The following is a 21577-nucleotide window of genomic DNA, read 5'->3' as shown; positions in this document are numbered from 1 at the left end:
ATTCCCTTAAACACCTACTTAAGCTTAATCCCAACACAAACCTTATAGATAACATCCAAATACTGGAGACACAACACAGCAGAACGGACTGTAGATGCACCTTCTACCCCTTAAGAGTAGTCAAACGCTGGAATTCGCTGCAGGTTAAGCTAGTCCAAGCGACCTCTCAGGAATTCTTTAAGAGAAAACTTGACATATTCTTCAGGACTAAGGACAATATCTCACTATGATGTACCTTTTCTCTCTTCCCTCTTTTGTTGTTAATATGCTTAGGTTCCTACCTGGAGGCATCGGTGATCCTTTGCTGCTAGATACGGAAGCCCGTTAAGCGAAAGCTTCTATTCCATCCAGAACCATTTGGACGGTATGAAAACGCGTAGTGCAGAAATGGAAGCCCCAAATATTGCAGCCATTGTGAAGGCCCGACATCATGCTCGTGTACTTGGCCCTCCGAGTGGACATTCATTAGGAAACACACCCAATCAGTCAATTTCTCCTGGAATATATGAATCTTCTGAGAGTGGTTGTAATCTAAACAATTTTTATAGTGCATCTGGAACAAGTGGACAGATACTATGCGATGATGTAAAAATCTCAGTAGACGATAAACCACATAAAAGTCGTTCTGGTTAGTTTTTCAGTGGTTAGTTAATGCTTGCATTTAGACAATGCTCCGAGATTGTTACGCGGAACTTGGTCAGCTGATGATAGACGTCTATTTTTTCAAGCGGTGAGAATGGTACGTTGATTGGTTTACAGTTTATTTTCTCGTTTTTCCTGTTTCCCATTTTCTGCGTTATTGTTAATTTTTTTCGTAACTCTTTATGCTTACCTTAAATATTGAATGGTAATATTTCCTATTCGTTTCTTAACATCTTTTAGTACGGGCGTAACTTTAGTGAAATCACACGTTTCATTCGGTCTCGTGGACATCGTACGTCAATCGATCACCAAACTGGGCCATCAAGTGGCAATATTGAACTAACTTTGAATAGTTTGCACCCTGGAAATAATTTTGTCTCCTCAAATAGTCTATCATCTGCCCTCATTCCATCTAATATAAGCGCCCCGTGCCCAAGCAACATTTCTCAACCTAATGTTGGAATGAGCACACCCTATACCAGTAGTTCTGATTTAAATACACCTTGTGGCGGTCGGACTCGTGAACAAGTTCGTTTCTTTTATCAACAGACCTGGCATAAAGTACGTCGTTACACTAAATTTCCCGAAGAGGTTCCACAACATGTTAGGGAAGTTTATGCAATTGTCAATTATTCTGTGCTGCGTACACGCATTAAGAAACGTAAGTAACAAATTTGTAGCAATAATATACTTTCATCTCTTTATATCTCTGCCTATGGTAATGAATAACTTTGGTTTGAATTTAATTAAGGTTATCTTTTCATTTGCGGGTTTTGTTGCTCTAATAAGTAAGGGATATAGCTCCCTACTGTGTCTAAGAGTGCATGGCGACAAGACATTTGTCGATCCGAAAATTGGATAAATCTTAGGGTTATGTCAATAACTTTGAAGACATCGTTGAATCACAATGTCATAAAACCAATGTAAAGGTGAATTTCAAGTTGCTACACTAAAAATTTGCTAGTCAACAAAACGAGTGACACATTATTATATCTAAAAGAAGACATATGAAATCCCCATAAAATAAAAACCATGTTCGATATCTAGGGCAAGATAAGAACTGGATGGATTTGTACCATTGTCAATGGTTAGGACCATATCACTTAACGGCTCCAACGAAGAATTTATACTAATCGTTTAATCGAAATTATAAATTTAGTGGTTCTCATTGTAATTTTGCTAAATTACTGTAATCCTTTTTCCAACTTATCTTGTTGCTTTCATCTCGTCTTCCTAATGTGCTATGGTTACTCAGGCCAACACACAGCCCTACTAGCCTCTACGTTGATGACTGACTGACTGGCAAATTCAGTAGTTCTACACAAAACCTAGGTTTAGTGCTTTAGTTGGATTGTTTTTCTTAACAGCCCTAATATTTTTTGTCCTCAAATCCTTCTAACAAACAAATTTTAGGTAGTTTGCAACTTCATGTGATCATAATTGCTTTAACTAATTCAGTTCTTGGATGTGTAAATTCAGATTTCAGCTTCTCTCCCACCGTTTTTCCTCATTTTAACGTCTCCATTTGCATATCACTTTACTTATATTTACTAAGTTATTACGCTTTCTCTAAAGAAAGGGAGCCACGTTTACGCGCAATCGCTGTCCTCTTAAAAATCTCACAGATACTCACTCAAGAATTGGGCCTCTGATTCAGAATAACAAAGGCTAAGCTAAGAAAAATGAAGTTATCATTCGTTTGTCACCAGCGGAATTCGCTACTTCTAATTTGTTTATCATCAGTTATCAAGGTGTGTCATAAGTTCATAGACTTATTAATTAGGTTAGCTACTATATTGATAGTTTATGTACAGTGAATCTAATAAACTATTTGATTTTTACAAAATTACAGATTTTTATCTTTAGTCTTTTCAATAATAATAATAATAATAAATATATATATACTCTGAAAATATTAATTACAGAATTCACGTCAGTTTACAGGCATGATCAACTTGGTATAAATAGTAACATTCGCCCCCAAATGCCCTGGTACGGCCGAGAGTGGGGAGAGTCCGCTCTCCCTCTCGAAATGCTCTCACATGGCCAGCGAATATATAGCCTCTGCCAGGGAAGTCCTACTCACTGCCTTCTCGTGGCGGGGGTGTTGTTTACGAAATTGAGAGGACAAAAAGCGAATGTCCGGCGCTTTAACTGGGTTGGTGGACACGGCGAGTCCACCTAGGGGAGTTGGAAAACCCTAATTCCAAACCAATGGTGCACATGGGCTGGCTCCAGTATCCTGAGGGAACAAATGGCGTACGAATCAATCGTTGATCACCGGCTACCATGGGAATGCATCTCCTCACGATGCTCCACTGCCTTGTGGATCAGATCTTTCGGTCAAAGGCTCCGGGTGTGGTCCCCTAAGAAAACCACCTGCTTCAGTTTGGGCACCTGGGCAGTATCACAGCCCTCAAGCAAATCGAATGAGATTTGTGAGGCGCATATTTATCTGGTGCTTCCTTGTACCAATATTTATGTGTTTAAATAAATAAATAATAAAAATAGTAACATATGTAGAGAACAAACATGTGATATTAGATTGTTCTAAGTTTGCTAGTTCAGTGATTGTTTAGGTAGTACATTTATGATATGTATTACAGCAATCCAATGCATCAGCAGGGAACTTTTAATTTTTTTCTTCAGTGGATAGCCTGTTGGTTTATGAACGGCGTTATTTAAGGTTATTTCCTGTGTCAGAACGAATTATTGATGTATGATATATCACCATTTTGAGTTGTTTTGGCGCGTTTTTTGAAAAGGAGAATTAAGTTTTTTACTTTTGAGCTAGTATTAAGTGCTAATAGCTCTTCATTAATGGCTTTTAACTTATGTTTCTCTTTAATTTGGTTAAAAATTATTGTTATTTGTGGAACTGCCGTGAAGTCGTTTGACTTAAGACAACGTTTCTGTAGGCGTCTTAGTTTATTACGATATTTAGCTGGTATATATAATTCGTAAGGTTTACTAAACCTGTATGTTTTAATTGGTGCACAGGAATCTAGACAAGAGTTAACGGTCAAATAGAATTTGTTGATGGCATCCATGAGACTATTACATGAGAAAAATTCATCCCAGTCTGAGAGTTTGATCAGTAAGCGCAAGAGGTCACAGTCAGCATGCTTATAGTCTTTATATTGGCAGGTTTTTTGAATTGGTCGGTTATAAGAGGGATAGATAGGGAGAGCACAAGCTACTATCTTATGGTCACTGCTTTCAAATTCGTTGTATACTTGTACAGATAGTGGGATGACATCTCTACTAAATATTAGATCAAGTATATTATCACTCCTTGTTGGCGTACAAACCCACCGTGACCAACAGTGCAGATTAAGGATTGCCGAAAATTAATCATTACTTGACTGACAACTACCGGTACTCCAGTTAATTCCAGGATAATTGAAATCTCCAGTGATAACCTTAGCATTGAAGTTTAGAGCAGATGCATGTATAAATGCATTGATAATAAGATCATTCACATTATCCGAACTATCAGGAGCTCTGTATATACATCCTAGGAGTAGACTATGATTCAGGGTGTTGATTGATATCCAGACCGATTTTGGTAAACTATTCAAGACATTGTCTTCAACTTTATTAGTTGTTAGGATACCCAAAGCATATATAAGACAACCATCTCCTCGCCTAGTTTTTCTGTCACAACGATAGAGTCGATAGTTCTGGGTATTTAATTCTGAATCAGATACTGCATGACAGCATCATGTTTCAGTGATAAGTATGAAAGAATGCTTGGTTAGAAAGGTAAGGTTCTCAAGGCTGAAATTTTGTTCAGAAGTGAACGTGCATTAATAAGTAATAAGTTTAAAAAGGGAGTATGGATTTAAAAAAAACCGAGAGCTTTCCTATCAATGGTATGTGTTCTAGATTTGCCTGGACTATGGTTTCATGTGCTTGATTGATCGTATGGGCCATGGCTTGAACAAACTGTAGTGCTAGTGGCACCAGAGATTTCTGAAGGCCAATGAAAGGGGAAATTATTATTTAGATTCGTCGAACTCCTGACAAACTAGAAAACAGGTTAGAGTGAAATAAGAAAAGACGAAAAAGAGAAGCTCAACAACAAAAATTAGTCCAACTTATTTAAGAGTTAATTATAATCTTCCAGATGAAACTTTAGATAACCATGAGATCACCCTATTGGATAAAGAATTAACTTTTAGTTTACATAGAAAGGCACTCAACGTTATAAAAGTCGCTCCAACTATAAAACCAATACTCGAACAACTACATGAAAAACCGCTCATCTAGGATATCGAGAAAACTTTACATTTCCACAAAAATGCCTTCAGATGTTTCGAAAGAGGAATTAAGAACTCTACGTTCTTTATGAAAGGACATTTTCATCCATTTGTTTAAATACAAATATTGATGCAAAGGGGTATTATGTTTGGTCGTCGGTAATTGTGATGTCCGAATCGCTTATTACTCATACTTGTAAAACGAGAAACCCTGCAGTTCTCACGAGACGAAGTAAGAATACCAAGACTAGTACAATTGAGGGTTTATCAACCCCAAAACACGACGACCCCAGTCAAAAGTACACTCATATATTGATTGTATACCCGTTTTAATCATTCATTAAGATGAGATCACATTTATGAAAAATACCCAGTTATAACAAACCACATGCTGCGTGTCTTGCTGAACATATTCAATATAAGAATATCATTTAATAGTTAAATTCATCAGCCGATTAAAGCTAGACTACTATAGAAATCCTGGATGCACTGGACGACCGTTTCGTCCTAGTATGGGACTCCTCAGCATTGCGCATCTACAATCCTGAACTTGCGGCTCGAACCCAGGACATCCGGTCTTTCGTGCAAATACCTAACCTCTAGATCACTGAGCCTGCATCCAACGTTGTTAATGTTTAACTTCATTCAATACACGGATATTATATTTTGAATAAACAACGCACTGAAATAAATTAATGTTATACCGAATGAAATATCACACTGGAAAACAAAACAAATACTACGCTTAGTAATCATCACACTGAATTAAGACGGAATTGATGTTAGATAGAAATCAGAATGAGTAAATGAGTGTAATTTTGCTTTTTAATCCCGTCATATAAAGAGGCATTAAAATAAATATGTGCTACCTAATAAAAAAGTGAAATTTTGAAGATACAGGAGAAGGAAAGTGAATGGGATATAAAAAATCAACAAAAATAAGTGAATAAAATTAAGAAAACAATAGGAGGAGCAGTTCTGTTAAAAATAGAGCTAAGAAGAATTTCTCAAGTTGGTGAAGTTTATGTATAAGAAAAGTACAGTAATACCACTGCTGGATTCTATTCTGAACAATGTCTGATAGCGTCTCAAGCCATTGTGTTGCACTATATTTAGGACCCCTATCAATGACTAATAAAAGATCAACAGACTCCAGCCCTGGGGATAATTCTTTCATACCGCGACACCATGTCAAATGCTAATCACCTATCTAGATTTTCTAATTACTCCTAGTATCGGCAAACAATTCATGATTTGCAATCCTCTGGGATGACATCCATATCATATATCCAAGCCACCAAAGTCGGTATTTCAAGAATGCGACACCAACCGAATTATCTTCACTGCTCAAACACACGCTGCCGAACCTTCATATTGCTAGGATGGTCTTGACTCTGAAACTCAGCAATCCTTCGGCGACAACGATGATGGGGCGCAGAGAGTAGCCTAACATCTCAACTCAGGAAGGCCAGGGTTTAAAAGGGTGGAGCAAAACCACTCTCCCTCACATGTCGTAAACTGGAACTTTTACAGCCCGAATGACCACAGATGCCTTAGAAATATTGCTCGCATCTGCTGGGATCACCGGGTAATTAATAGTGAGGTTCGACGCAGGGTATTAGGAAATGATGGTAAATCAGTTGATGAGGTCGTGAATCTTCATCGACTGAGATGGTTAGGCCACGTGTTACGTATGCCTGAACACCGATTACCACGACGCGCTATGCTGGCTAGTGTAGGGGATGGTTGGAAGAGAGTTAGGGGCGGCCAAACCAAAACGTGGAGTCAGTAATTGAAGTCACTATCTTCTAGTCTGAGCCATGTTGGCAGATGCAGACTACTTGGTTGGGGTCCGCGTGACTATCGTAACCAATGGTTGGAGACTCTAGGTGACATGACTGAGAATCGATCACAATGGCTTAGGTGTATACACTCTTTATCTTCCCTTAAACCTTAAGATTAAAATTGCTTCGTAACGTTCTTCCTTCCTATACTATATCCTTATATACAACCTATCTTTTATATACTACCACCACTAAATTAACTATTTCCATGAATCCGGTGTTCATCTTGTTGTGCTAACGAGATATGGCAACTTGGACCGATGGATATATGTGCCTGATTCTACGTTGTAACTGACTGACTGACTAAAATTATTTATTTCTAATAAAGGAGGGATCCTTTTTAACTCCTGTCCAGGATTGTACCTACAGATCAGGTTGTGCTAGTTGTGATATCTTGTGTATTGGAGTGTTCTCGCGAAGTCCTCACTCTTGCTAATCATGTACAAGTGAAAGATCTTCAAATCAAGTCAGCAGTAGAAGTACATACCATTTGTAACCACCATCAAATCGGTACCAAAAGTATTAAATGGGTTCAAAAGGTTTCTCCAACTATGAATAAAGGCAAGTAGTTGAAGCTTTTCATATGGTTTTAAACTCTGCTCTTTGAAGGTCTAACTATTCATTCAACTTGGACCATTTATTCAAACAACCACATTTGATTCCATTTACACTATTAACACAAATTTAACTATTATTTTCCACATTAAAAATGTCACACTTATCACATCTGCTAGAATACACGAGTTTATTTTACACAGAATCACTTGGACCGAAATAACTTGACATTACTGTAGTCAGACCTGATTTTTATTCACACTATATATTCCGTTTCATTCCTGTGTACTGTTTTTAAACTTGTTAATTTAATTTGGTTATTCACTTCTCGGCAGAAGCGACTTACATTAGGTCGTTTTTCTATTCTATCTCTCTAACAATACTAGTTTCATTTTCGCCCTGGTTTCTGTTTTTTTATCTGTCATTTTAGCATTGGATCACCGATTGGGAGAAAAATTAAACGAATTAGTTCATTGTGGGTGTGTGATTTTTGGTCACTGCTTTGTTGTAATAAAAAGTAACTTGCTTGTATTATTTTGAACTTATTTTATTTAGCTTGTTTTTATCCACAGCCGATGTGGCGTAATTTCACAGTTCCTTGTCTCGTAATCTGTTGAATGAGATATTCTGTCTGAATTTAAGAGATAAAATAATATATCTTCCTTGCAAATCTATGAACTTCATTAGTGTATTTAAATGGTCTGTTACTTATACTTTTCTGTTGTTCATATCTTCATATCAAAAAATTAGGTTTAATTTGATCCAGATGTCTAAGCCAAGTTCACGTGAGGTTCACTTAAGACATTTAGGCGTTACTTATTTCCTGAAATTCGTTGAGACTATGTCCGAATTATTCCCAGTAGTGGATCAGAAAGGTCATCATAGAGATGGCTTCCAGAACAATGCTACATAGCAAGTTACTCGGCGTATCTGTTGACAAAGATAATACGATTAAGGCATTAAAAACCTCTGAAACACAATGGAGAGTAGTCTCAGTTACAAAGTCAAGCTTTGATAAGAATATCCTCTCTCGCAAAGACGTTATTTAGAATTCAGCTCGGGAATTTGATTTCAGTAAAAAACCGGAATGGCATTTAGGATGCTCCTTTCCACTAAACTAGACTCGTTTGAAATCATTCTAGGAAAAGATCTACTTTTGCTCCTATAATTTTTTTTGAAAGAATAAATCACTCTATTAGGAACTTATAAACTTTGGACATGAGTAAACGTTCCACACCTAAATATTATATAAAGTCATTAATTATTGTTCGAACATAATACTATCCTAACTGGTGTATTTATGTGAGGTTTGTCAAAAAATATTTATCACAGGCGGTTTTGTGGAGAATTTAGTATTTTCACTGTTGAAATCATGAGTCAATTGAAGCTAGACCACCATCGAAAACCTGGAAGCACTGGACGGCCGTTTCGTCCTATTATGGGACTCCTCAGCAGTGCGCATCCACGATCCCGCAGTGGCCAGTGGAGTCCTACCAAGTCTGTTGTAGAGATATCAACTCACTGAAGACAATTGGTGAACGGTCGCTCAAAATCGTGGATTGGTTGAAGTTAGACATTAACACCGTTGAATGCCGGCTCAGTGGTCTGTCGGTTAAGGGCTTCGGCTCGAGACTGGTAGGTCCTGGGTTCGAATCCCGCGAGTGCGGGATCGTGGATGCGCACTGCTGAGGAGTCCCATAATAGGACGAAACGGCCGTCCAGTGCTTCCAGGTTTTCGATGGTGGTCTAGCTTCAATTGACTCATGATTTCAACGGTGAAAAAATATTTAATCCATCTTAAATTTGGAGCCCAGTAATACTATTATTACAAAATGGCTTATGTGCTTCGTTTTAAGGCCAATGTGAAATTATACGTTACTAAAACGTTCCAAGCAGTGCTTATCAATAAACAGATATTGCTGAAGGTCTTGTGTATGAATTCATTTGATTGCTTAAACTTGTGGTAAGATGTTACTTAAATCCATACTAATTGTGAATGCTGTTTTCCATTTTTACTATATTTCCTGTGTTATTATTTTTGGCTTATTTTTAAATAGGGAAAGATTTCAGCCGATTAATCACAAAGATGATATAGTCTTTTCGTTTTGATGCTGTGAATAAGACGAATACATTTTCGGTGTATGAGTACTTTAGTTTTACATTTTTTGGTGTGAAATATGTTGTCTGATTCTGTCAACTACTTGTTAGTTGAAACTTGGTCATATTTGATACATTATTGTTGTTAGTTTTTCATAATTAAGTAGACCTTGTAAAGATATCGACAACACTTCATTCTATTTTTATTATTTTGAGTTTATGACTGGTTGGTTTGCCTATGTAAGTATGGAATCGTGTACTGTGGTATTTATGTTGTTTAACCCAGGAAGTTATTCGTAAGTTTAAACGCCTAGTAAGGAGACATGGAATTTAAATAATAATACGTGTACATATTATAAATATTTAAATTTCTCTAATACACAATATTTTTTGTCTTGTCATGTTTCTTTGTTCCAGTACCACTGTAATCAAACACAATGGGCGCCGTTTTTTGTTACGTACTCCTGTTTGTCCTGCTTTGAAGCAATTGAATAACATCTCTGGTATGGTGGTAATTCATAATTATACATACATAATATTTTTAATTTAATCGACCCGTAATTATTAAAATGCATTGGTATGGCATTCTTGTTCCTAGCTTTTTTATTATATTTGGATGTTTTCTGCTAATAACGCTTCGTATTTTATCTGAATGGACAATACGGTAACTCAAGATCCTAATTGATGCGACTCAGATTAATATTTGTGTTCTTAATATCTAGTTCTGGATATACTGCAAATAATAGAATTGACTTCAGCTAACTGATTACGTCATGTCAAGGCCACACTTCATCAAGTGGGTTGTTAGAAAGTGATAATAACCAGAAGCAATAAATATTTGGCTCTAAAGCAAAGTTGTACTGCTGATTGTATAGCGACATGACCATCAACTAATATTTCAGGTGTTCTGGGTTTTCTAAGACAAGATTGATCAGAAAAAAATTATCCCCAGCAATTTCACAGCGCTCTATAAATTTCCTTTTCCAGCCATAAGAATTAAGAAGTAAGGAGCTAACCGAAGGCCACTACTTATATATAACTTATGTGCTACTTGCGTTTTTCCAGCTCATACATATTGGACAGAATCCAGAATCAGTTAACTCAATAATCTCCTCTACTGCTGTAAAATATGGTCTATTGAATGTAGAAAATACATATGTATTACAAGTATTCGATAAAAATTGTCTTTGAAATTTTGCTATTTCATGGTAAGAATCCAAGCAAGTGATATTACGGTTAAGTTCAGATTACTATATCCAGATAGTGGATTGGTTTACTAAGTTGTGAATGTTCACTGACTGGTATTTTCGGATATGGGTTACACGTTGTCCTTGATTTATCGGTTTTTTAATTTCCCGTCTTTAATAACTAATATATTTTTATTTTAAATAGGATTTTCGTCTATAGAACATTAGGCATAGTATTTAGGTATTTGGTCCTGTAGAGGATGTATTTAACAAATAATTTAAAATTTTTTCAACTAAAATGATGCAGTTTTTTTTATTCAAATCAAATTTTAGCACCTACACATGAATTCCTACTTCCCGAAGATGTATGGATTGAATTAGTTCCACGGACACAAACGGATGCGTGGAGAGTAATCGAGGCAGAGCAAAATCCCCGTTTAAGATTACGCGTTGATATTAATCGTCAACTTTCAGATGTTATTTTTTTAGTGGAAAACAAATGGCAATTGGCTGCTGAACGTATGGTAAATATTATGTAGCAAATTGTAATGATTGTTCTTTAGCAAGTGCTAATTTAGCTTAACCATATACTTTGAATGTATACCTTCACAGACTATATTCAAAGTCAGTACAACTTATGGCATATTCAAATCTTGAGTAAAACATTTGTGATTATGAAATATTCCATCCACTAGATAATAATTATAAACATAATTTTGAATGATTATTACTCATCTGATTGAGCTTTAAGTTTAGTCTGCAAAGTGAATGTTGAGTTTTAGACATATTGTAAACTGATTAATTTGGGTTACGAAATAATTGTAATTTCACAATTCTCATATGTTTTAATAAGATGTTTTTTAGTAAAGGTGGCAATTGTTGTGCTTCATTTGAGCTACTTATAAGTAGTGAAATGACCTATTGAAGAGTTTAACTCAACAACTATTGTGTTGTCGATAAACATCAGCGGGTCACATAGAAGTACTCTGTACTGATTGATGCGTGGTCGAATCTTGAGAAGAGTATAAATTTCAAAGACATTTTATATATTTCATGATAATCAATGGGATTTAATCGCCTGCGTCAACACCTGAACTAAGGATAGGGAGTAAAATCCTCGAACGCGCCGACAACTTCACTTATCTTGAAAGTCTGATCAGCCCTAATGGTTTGGTGTCTGACGAAATCTCAGCACGGATTCAAAAAGCTCGTTTGGCTTTTGCCAACTTACGTCACCTATGGCGAAGACGAGATATCCGTCTATCAATTAAGGGACGAGTATACTGCGCGGTAGTTCATTCTGTTCTACTTTACGGCCGCAAAATATGGTCATTAGGAGTAGAAGATACTCGTAAGCTACTAGTATTTGACCACAGATGTCTTAGAAATATTGCTCGCGTCTGCTGGGATCACCGCGTAAGTAATGGCGAGGTTAGACACAGGGTATTAGGGAATGATGGTAAATCAGTTGATGAGGTGAAGACTTTTCGTCGACTGAGACGGTTGGGCCACGTGTTACGTATGCCTGAACACCGATTACTACGAAGTGCTATGCTGACTAGTATTAGCGATGGTTGGAAGAGATTTATTGGTGGTCAAACCAAAAAGTGGCATTGGTGCTTGAAGTCACTAACTTCTATTCTTAGCCTTATCAGTAGATGCAGACTACTTGGTTGGGGTCCGCGTGATTATCGTAACCAAGGGTTGGGGACTGTGTGATATAGCTCAGAATCAATCACAATGGCATAGGTGTATACACCGTCTATCTCCCGTTGAACCTTGAGATTGAAATTGCTTCAAACATTTTTTTCTACGAACTAATTCTTTCTTCCTGTATTATATCCTTATACACAATCTTTCTTTTATATATTATCACCATCGAAGTAACTGCTCCTATGAATTTGGTGTTCATCTTGCTATGCTTATGAGGTGTGGCAACTTGGACTGATGCACATATGTGCTTGGTCCTACATTGTGGTTGACTGACTTAGTCGCGAAAGATAATCATAATCATCGGTTGAAAATTGTTGATCCTGTGTTGACTGAGGAGGATCACCTTCAATTTTGTGTAGCTAACAATCCTCTGGGCAGCCATGACTCCCAGCACCATTTAAAATTCTCACTCGTTTATTGAAACTTGAATTCAAATTGATCTTAACGTGATTACCTATGAATGATATATATATATATATATACATGTACTCTACCTTCTTTATTATGTCTGGATTCGAACTATTCTTTAACGTTTGTAAACTCACCAATTGTGACAATGTTCTGCATAAGATAAGAGATTTCGAAACATTTAATTCTTTCTTAGTAGTATGTAACAGTTCGGTGATTGCATTTATCCTTTTTAGAGAACACTTCTTGGTTTCCCAGCGGTCCACGAATCCCCAGTCCCATCGGTTATGCTCAACTTATGCTATCGTCAAGCTATCGATGGAGCTATTCGCATACAAGAAGTGGCACGAATTCGTTCAGGGGACATTGGATTACGTGCTTATTTAGATCGAATGGATACGAAACTCCCTAAATCTAGGATGCAGTCAAATGTATGCCCCACAGGTATGTTCTATTTGATGCAAATAAATAAAATAAACGACGCATCATTTTTCTCTTTAAATTTTAACTTTTTATTTATCTTAGCCTACTGTGAAATTTTAAAGATTATTCCACTTGAATATTATTGAATTATGATTGGCTAGTGAAATAGATGTAGTTCAAGAAACCTCTAAAATGTTTCGTCTAAAACAATATTAGATCATGCAAACTATTGCTATATATCTGTTATATCTTGTGGCCGACTGGATGCCTAGTTTATGTGTGTCTTGCGAGAGACCGCCAATTAGGGAGCAGCGAATTATCGACTGGAACAGTGACACACGAAACCGTACGAGCAGACTAGAGTGCTAACCGGTCCTGCGATCTGCCTAGCCCAGCCAGTTAAGTCCAAAACACCAATAACAGCCTCAGTGGTATGAATCATTGTATTTCAAACATACTGAGTTTATATACCAACCAAACAGACCATATCGACCCATAAAATAGATAATAACATTTGTACAATATTTAGCCGAATGTGTCTGTGAATAGTAATCAATAAACTGATGATAACTCAAGGATCGTATAATAATAGTTCAAAGGTCAAAATAAAGTTAATGATAAGAGGAACAATGAATATGATTTGGTTAGTTATTTAATAATTATACAATAGGCAATATACATATTACATTGACCAATAAATAATCCTTAAAAGTTACCGCTCGCAATTCTCTTCGGGATACAACAATATCACTGACCTAAACTAGAAATGACTTAATTTTGTAACCCCATAGTTTGCTAGGTGTTTTTAGAAAAAAGGTAATGGATACTGAATCTTGTAATATACATTGTCTGAGAAAGCTATTGGAAAACTAGACTATACACCATTTCTGATAAGTAGTTCATATGATTAGTAGATGACAATCATCCGTTTATTTTCGAACTACAAAATGCTGACATAAATCAAATTTGACCCCAGTTTTAGAAGTATATGACAAATTTAAAGTGTGTAAAGCTTGTAAGATCTAGTTGGTTACCTTGGAAAATCTTCATTGAATATGGCTAATAAATCTACCATCTGGAGTAGTGGTAGTGTGTGAACAGGATTAGTGAACTGTATGTATTACTTTAAACTTTAATCAAACCTTGATTAACATTTTTACAAACTACGTACGTATTTAATAAAATGAATATTCTTTATAAAACAATAAAACCCCGAAACAATACTGTGTTTCAATTATCAATAGTTTGTTCTTGAAGACATGAACAATTTAACTCAAATGGAATAGTATAAGATCAAATCAAATGTCAGCATTTGTATTTATCTATTGATTTTCATAATTATTCAACAATTCATTCCGTTTTGTTAATTGAACAAGATATTGGAAAAAAGTGGAATATTTTGATTTGCATAAACCAGTCACATTTTTCTTAAAAAGTAACTTATCAAAATGAATTCATTCAAAACGTAAATGTGATTGAAATATATGCTAATCAACTTCATCGTGATAAGAGTGATTTTAAAATTGTTTTTTCAAAAAAAAATCAATTATTTATCAGGTCTAGATTTTGTATTTCGTGGTATTCGTTTTTCAATTTATCTAACAAAAAGTTTCAATATAATGCTTTCAGAAAAATTAAATTTTTTCGTTCCTAGGCACGTTAAGTAGTCACAAAAGTTTTTATGAAACGAGAAAATTGAAATGAATCAGTTATAGTAATATGGTTAACATGGATTATCAAGTAACAACAACATAATCTTGATTTAAAGCTGAATTTCTAGCTTCATTTGATTTTTTTCCAAGGTCGTTGTGAATTTTTGTACAGCGGTAGTTATGTAATTATAATTGCAGACAAACGCTTAACTGTTGTAACTACGGTAGTCGAATTTGCTAAATACTCAATAAATTTACTGTTTTTGTGTAATACCATATCATTGTCTCCGTCCAACACTTACTAAATGTAAATCAGTCCATGCCCCATAGGTTCAAAGATCCTCACTTCCTTCATTTAGTAGGACCTAGCTGAAGTTTGTAACAGTAAAGTTATAAAGTTGAGTCTATGTAATATGCCTCTACCCTTCTTCAGATCATGAAATACTAGTATTTCTTACGCCTGCTATCCACAGTGGGGCATAAGCCCACGACTAGGACTCTACAACAAATTCGGTCCTCAACTCTCCTCTCCAGTTGTTTCCAAGTGCTATTCATTCATTCGATTTCTACCTCAAATCCTCGATGCGATGTGTACCTTGATCTCCCACTTTTCTTCAGAATTCCTAGCTAGGGCTTGCCTCATGATCCAGCTTAATGATTTCGTCAATATATGTCCTACCCACCTCCAGCGTCTGTTTCTAATTTCTTCTTCAGTTGGAAGTTGGTTTGTTCTCTGTCATTAGTGGGTTGTTGCTGACGGTATCCAGCCAACAAATATTAAGTATCTTTCTAGTTAATTGTTTATAGACCAGATATTCACTCTACGTCAGCTCCTAGAACATAGACACCCATTCAGACACCCCAAAACAGTAGTATTTCTCGACCTTAAGGCGGCATTTGACTCTGTTGTTTGGGAGGTACTGTGGCAGTGTTTGTCACTGAAAGGATTACCAAAGAAGTACATTAACCTTATAAAGACTCTCTACTCGAACACAACTGGCCGAGTGAGAGCTTATGATGAACTGTCATCAGAATTGATTACCTCAAGTGGTGTTTGTTAGGGCCGTCCACCCTCTCCATTCTTGTTTTAAGTTCATCGTAGACGTGCTTTTAGAAATAACACTTTCCTCATCCAAATTTAGAGGAGTTTAACTTCCACCAGAAAATTCACTTATTGACTTAGAATATGCGGATGACATAATTCTGTTTGGTTAATACGCTGATAAAATTCAGAGTCTTCTGACCACTATAAGCAACAATTCAGGCATGTTCAGGATGCGATTCTTCCCCTCGAATTGCAAAATGTTACTTCAAGATTGAGTTGCATCGCAACCTGAACTAATGATAGGGAGTGAAGTAATTGAGCGTGTTGACCGCTTCACTTATCTTGGGAGTCTCATCAGCTCTTGTGATCCGGTGTGTTACGAAATCTCAGTACGGATACAGAAGACTCGTCTAGCTTTTGCCAACTTGCGTCATTCGTGGCATAGGTGAGATATCTGTCTAACAACCAAAAAACGGATTTACTACGCAGCAGTTCCTTCCACTCTACTTTATGGCTGTGAAACATGGTGGGTAAGAGTAGAGGATATTCGTAGGTTACTAGTATTCGATCATAGGTGTCTTTGAAGCATCGCTCGTATATCCTGGGACCACCGAGTAAGTAATGCAGTTGTTAGGAAACAGGTACTAGGTAAGGATGGCAAATCGATTGATGAAGTAGTGAAACTTCATCAGTTGAGATGGCCGGGACACGTATTACGTATACCTAACCACCGACTGCCCCGACGTGCAATGTTTCATGGTGTAAGAGCAGGTTGGAAAAAAGCTAGGGGTGGCCAGATCAAAACGTGGCACAAATCGATGAAGTCACTGGCAGGTGGACCAATGTAAATAAGGCAGAGTTCTAGTCTGAGACTCAGTGATTAAAGCTAATAACACATCGTCATTTCACAACTCTACAGTGCAGAATTATTTTATGTTCGTTGTCAAAAAATAACGTCTTTTGATTACTAACTATTAAATAGTGCTAAAATGCATTGAATCATTAGTCCAATGTTACTTTATTTTAAATGTTAATCATGGTGATATCTACTTTTGAATAAAATCAATCTGCGAAACATTTGCATTTCTGTAGAAGTAAGTAGTTCAGATATAACAATAAATAAATAAACCTCCGAGGTTCCCTCTAAGAATTTGTTAAATACCATATAGTTTTATTTGCTCATATTTCTTGTTGAGGTTCAAGCCTTGCCCTTATATCCATATCCCATATTCTTTTATTATTTAAATGCATATTTTAAAAAAAACTATCTAGATCTGGCACGTTTTAATTTAGTATAATTTATTATATTCGAGTGAACTTTAGCGGAACTAATCGCATTAAAGTGTTTCAAAGTTTTTCTGAATTCTCATTCAGTCCTCCGGTTTCCTGTGCTTCATTCAACGATACTATTTGTAGTGTATGGTGTGAAAATCATTCAAGGTTGTCAAGTCTATAAAAAAAAACTTATTGACATAGAAGGATTAATTCATACTATTTTCAAAATACTTAGTTATCTCGATTTTTTAGGGTGAGTGTGTGTGAAACTTTGATGAATGTCTGATCAATTATAGTTTACTTTTTGTCAACACTAAATAATAACTTGGTTGTCATTGGTTAGGAGTCTAATTCTCTATTTTATTATCAGGTTGTAATTTAATAACCTTCAATAAGCTATTGAATGAACACAGAAATGTATATACATAATAAATGATCTGAAATATTCAACCCTCTGTTAAAAAATCTAAATTTTTCACATGGTGTTTTTTATAATCCTATCTTTCAGTCGTACATTGTAATACGTATCCGAACTACAGCATAATTCTAGATATTTAAAGGTGTTGTTCATGCATTTTTACACAAGAGACTACTCATAACAGTACCGTCAATCTAACGAAAATGTTCTTTCTAGAAATAGAACTTAAGATTGCTACTCAATTAGAGAAGTAGCTCAATTATGTGTTAAAGAAATATTGGTAGTGAATTAAATAACGTGATATATTCACATAAAATATTAGCTGTTATGACAATAAACGTGCCATTACACGAAAAGTAAAGAATCCCTAATGGTTAGTATTGAGTTATTCGTTTAATGTTTAATCCCTGTTCATTATTCTTACGATCAAGCCATGTCGGAAATGAAATATCCGTGTAATCTTTAAGTGTTTTCTACTAGACCTAAAGGTCTTCGTTTCTATCATGGATCCACACCTTTGAAGAGCTCCATAACATCTGTTCAGTGCTCCCTCGTTCCCAGTAGTGCTTTCGATGAAACCGATCTGCAACGAGTACGACTTCTAAGTGTCTTTCACTGTCACATTATTTTGCCTCAAATATACAACATTGTTTAAAATCAATGTATTTGACACTGAGAATCCCACATTGTACCAGACATATAACTTTGAATAAGGTTATCATTTAGTTTTTATTTCGGCCTGAATATTTTCGCCAAACCAAATTCATTAAGCCTACGTTTTTTTAGATAAGTAAAATATTCTTATTGTGTTTTTCAATTTTGACGGGGCTACGTTTTGAGAAAAATAAATGTTTAAAACTGTTCATTAGCTAATTTTATTTTTATTCTGATTATCAGAAAAACAAAATGCAGTTCACGATGATCCTGTGGAATCTCCAAATTTAGTTAATTCGAATCTGTCAACAAACTTAACATCTTCATCATTACGTGCGTCAGATCTGAGAAATTCAGAAATAACTAATAGTTTGCCAATTACTACGTCAACGTCAAATGCTGAGTTAGATCTAAGAGATCTTGGGAAACAGTTATCAATCGGTGTTACACGTGAGGTGGGTGTGTGGGGTAGTATGATTATGCTTATTTAGGGTTTTGTTCTAAATTGTATTTGTTGTTTCTCTCGGATTCTGGAGTCCTACCTATTGATTTAATTTGCAACTGTAGTTCTATTGTTTAATCACTCAACTTGGTAGATTTAAAATAATGCAGTAATTTTGAATCACAATTGGCTAAGCAGTATTTTTTGTACATTTAGCTGAAAGCGAATTCAGTGTAAGCATCGAGTAACGTGATTTCTAAACATACAGTACACACATACGTTAGCAGTATTACTACATTGCTCAGATATTGGGAAACCCCTGGGTGGGTATTGTTTAATTCCAATCCAAGACAAGGCATCATTCTATGAAATCGTTGATTATCTAAGCAATGGTAGTAGGTGCAAACTACCTAGTTAGTTTCTACATGATGATCGTAATGAATCGAGAAGTGTCATGATGTGGTTCAAAATCGGTCTTATTGACCCAATTGCTTACACTGTTTGTCTTAAGCTTCAAGATCTTTTTTGTACGTATTTTATCCCACTAATTTATTCCATCTATTAGAACTATACTCTCTATGTGTAGCTTTTTTCACTACCTTAGATGGTATTATTACTTCAACTTCTTTGCTGCAAATCCTGTTAATTTCATCTCGTTATTTGGCCCTGTGGCAGTTGGAGTCAGATGCTAATTTGTTTACGACTTGTTGATTGATTAAATTATCATTTAATGCACCATACATCATAGTGTGTCAAAATAATTGAAATGCGAAAGAATAAACAAATAAAAAATAAAACCATATTCTCAAAGAGGGAAATATTCAAATGAACTACATTCACAAAACCCTCTTCAATATAAGTAGGGGATAAAAAGCCCCCTACAGTGGTATCCAAGCTGTATCCATATTTGATAATGTCTCTTGTTATTAAACTAGCACTACTTAGTGACCAAGATTCATAGTTTTCATTGTTCGTTTATCGTGTTACTAGATGGGAAATTCAGTAATACATAATGTAACACGTCTCTAGTAGGTCTTAAAGTATCATGAATTTAATATCTGTTAATTTTGAACTCTTTCGCTGTGATTGATTACCACTAATAACAAATAGTTATCCATTACTTGTTGTTATAAGAAAGTTAGTTGGTGAATCAGTCTATGCTGGTATGAACCGTTAATTGATAACTCATAAATTTTTACCGAACGAGTATTAAAGGATCTCTTACTGATTACAAACTCAATAGTACACATATTTTCTATGTTGTATAAAATAAACATATTTAAAAGTTATTTTGTAAATATTCAGTTATCAATCAAAAGACCATGAGAAGTTACTGATTTATCAATCGATTCGGTATTTAAATGTAAACCTTAATTTATGACTACTACGTCATTCCTCTATTTATTTCTTGGTACCTGATTGATTTATACTGAATCATGATAACATGTAACTTTCGCTTCCATTCCCTTTTCAAAATTTAAATCTTGACAGTGAACCGAATAAACTATAAATTTATTTGCCGCAAATCCACTTTCATCTATTATTTAAATTTGTTTTATCCAGTGAGGATTTAGTAGATTTATATATTTTAGGGAGACTTCAGCTTTATAAAACACTAAAATATAGATTGTAATATTTTCTTATTCTTTGATTTTTTAAAATTAATGATCCATTGTTTAATCACAATGAAAGTAGAATAAGTGAATGATAAATTATATGATATTTGAATATTGTTACAAAACAAGTTTCTATATTAGGTAATATAGTAATATTAAGGATCCATCAGTAGTTATAAGGGGAAATCACAAAAGGATTAATACTTGGGACCAACACTGTCTATACAACAAATAATTATTATCTTAAATCAATGTTATCATAAATATTTCACTTAGGTATTTTTTTTATTCCGTACTACATATGTATCTAACGTTTTCCAGGTAAAACTGTTTGCGTATGTTCAATCCCACGGCTGAACGCATTATTATCAGAAATTATTTGAACTGAAGCCAATATTCTAATGGTGTAGTAATGGATCAAACTAATACATATTTGATATTCATTCAGTTGTTTCAGCATTTCGTCATTGAATGACTAAAATCAACATACTATATGAATCTACTTCATTCAAATTGTAATTTATAATAACTTGATTGATGTGATTTTTGGTAGAAAAAGACAACGTAATTATTTCAAATTGAGGAGAAAATTATGTAAACTTACTCGATAAGTCATTAGTATAGCTAAGTATTCTTATTTAAAAACCTTGAAAAAAATATATATACTGAATATAAATATGATTATAAAAATATGGTATTAAACTTCGGATTGTTTTCACACTTTATGTGATCAACTTATTTGATTATTTTTAATGTGGAAATCATTAATTTGTAAATCTTTCCATCCTACTATTAAACACTGTAAACTAAAGCAGTATGTCACTCTTTACTGATATATATTTCTAAATAGTAGTTATTTATTCATTTGAAGAAACTACTTTAATTTTTCCCACCATGATACTAAACAAAATACTTTTGAAATGCATATTTGATTTCATGTTCTATAATTTTTAAGGTACAACTTCACTGGCCAATTTCAATATCTAAAAAACTTAGATTCATTTGGTATGGTTTCAAGTCCCGGAGTGAACATCAACTCTGAGATGCAGGCACACACAAATAGGACGAAACGCGCGCCCTCCATTCCACCGCTAGCCACTATCCACTTTTGCTAAAAAAAAAAATTAGATTCGTCGTTGAGTAAAAGACTGAATAAAGTACTACTTTTCAGTTCACACGCTTTTTACGACTTATTCATTGAATTTCTACCAACACTTGGTCTTGAACATTTATGCTGGTAGTTACTTAATGAATAATTTGGATAATGTTAAAATATTTGAATTTTTTAGTGAATTTTGTTCATTGATTTATTAATGTGGCTCGGTTGTGCAGATGCGATGCAGT

The 21577-nt window shown here is 35.1% G+C and overlaps 1 protein-coding gene across 1 annotated transcript in view; it reads left to right on the top strand.

The window, feature by feature from the left end:
- Positions 1-387: 387 nt before the first annotated feature.
- The window catches only part of Smp_168340 (hypothetical protein), a gene marked incomplete at its 5' end in the record, with an annotated part of 36357 nt that continues 15167 nt past the window's right edge, over positions 388-21577 (top strand). Inside the window, 8 exons of the mRNA XM_018799235.1 lie at positions 388-628; positions 666-739; positions 883-1303; positions 7734-7782; positions 9818-9903; positions 10921-11111; positions 12945-13152; positions 18419-18630. Coding sequence (XP_018651044.1) covers positions 388-628; positions 666-739; positions 883-1303; positions 7734-7782; positions 9818-9903; positions 10921-11111; positions 12945-13152; positions 18419-18630 — 1482 coding nt within the window. The remainder of the gene's footprint in view (positions 629-665; positions 740-882; positions 1304-7733; positions 7783-9817; positions 9904-10920; positions 11112-12944; positions 13153-18418; positions 18631-21577) is intronic.

This window comes from Schistosoma mansoni, chromosome 3, assembly GCF_000237925.1.
Source record: "Schistosoma mansoni strain Puerto Rico chromosome 3, complete genome".
NCBI classification, from domain to species: Eukaryota; Metazoa; Platyhelminthes; class Trematoda; order Strigeidida; family Schistosomatidae; genus Schistosoma; species Schistosoma mansoni.
This window is presented reverse-complemented; position numbering and strand designations above follow the sequence as displayed.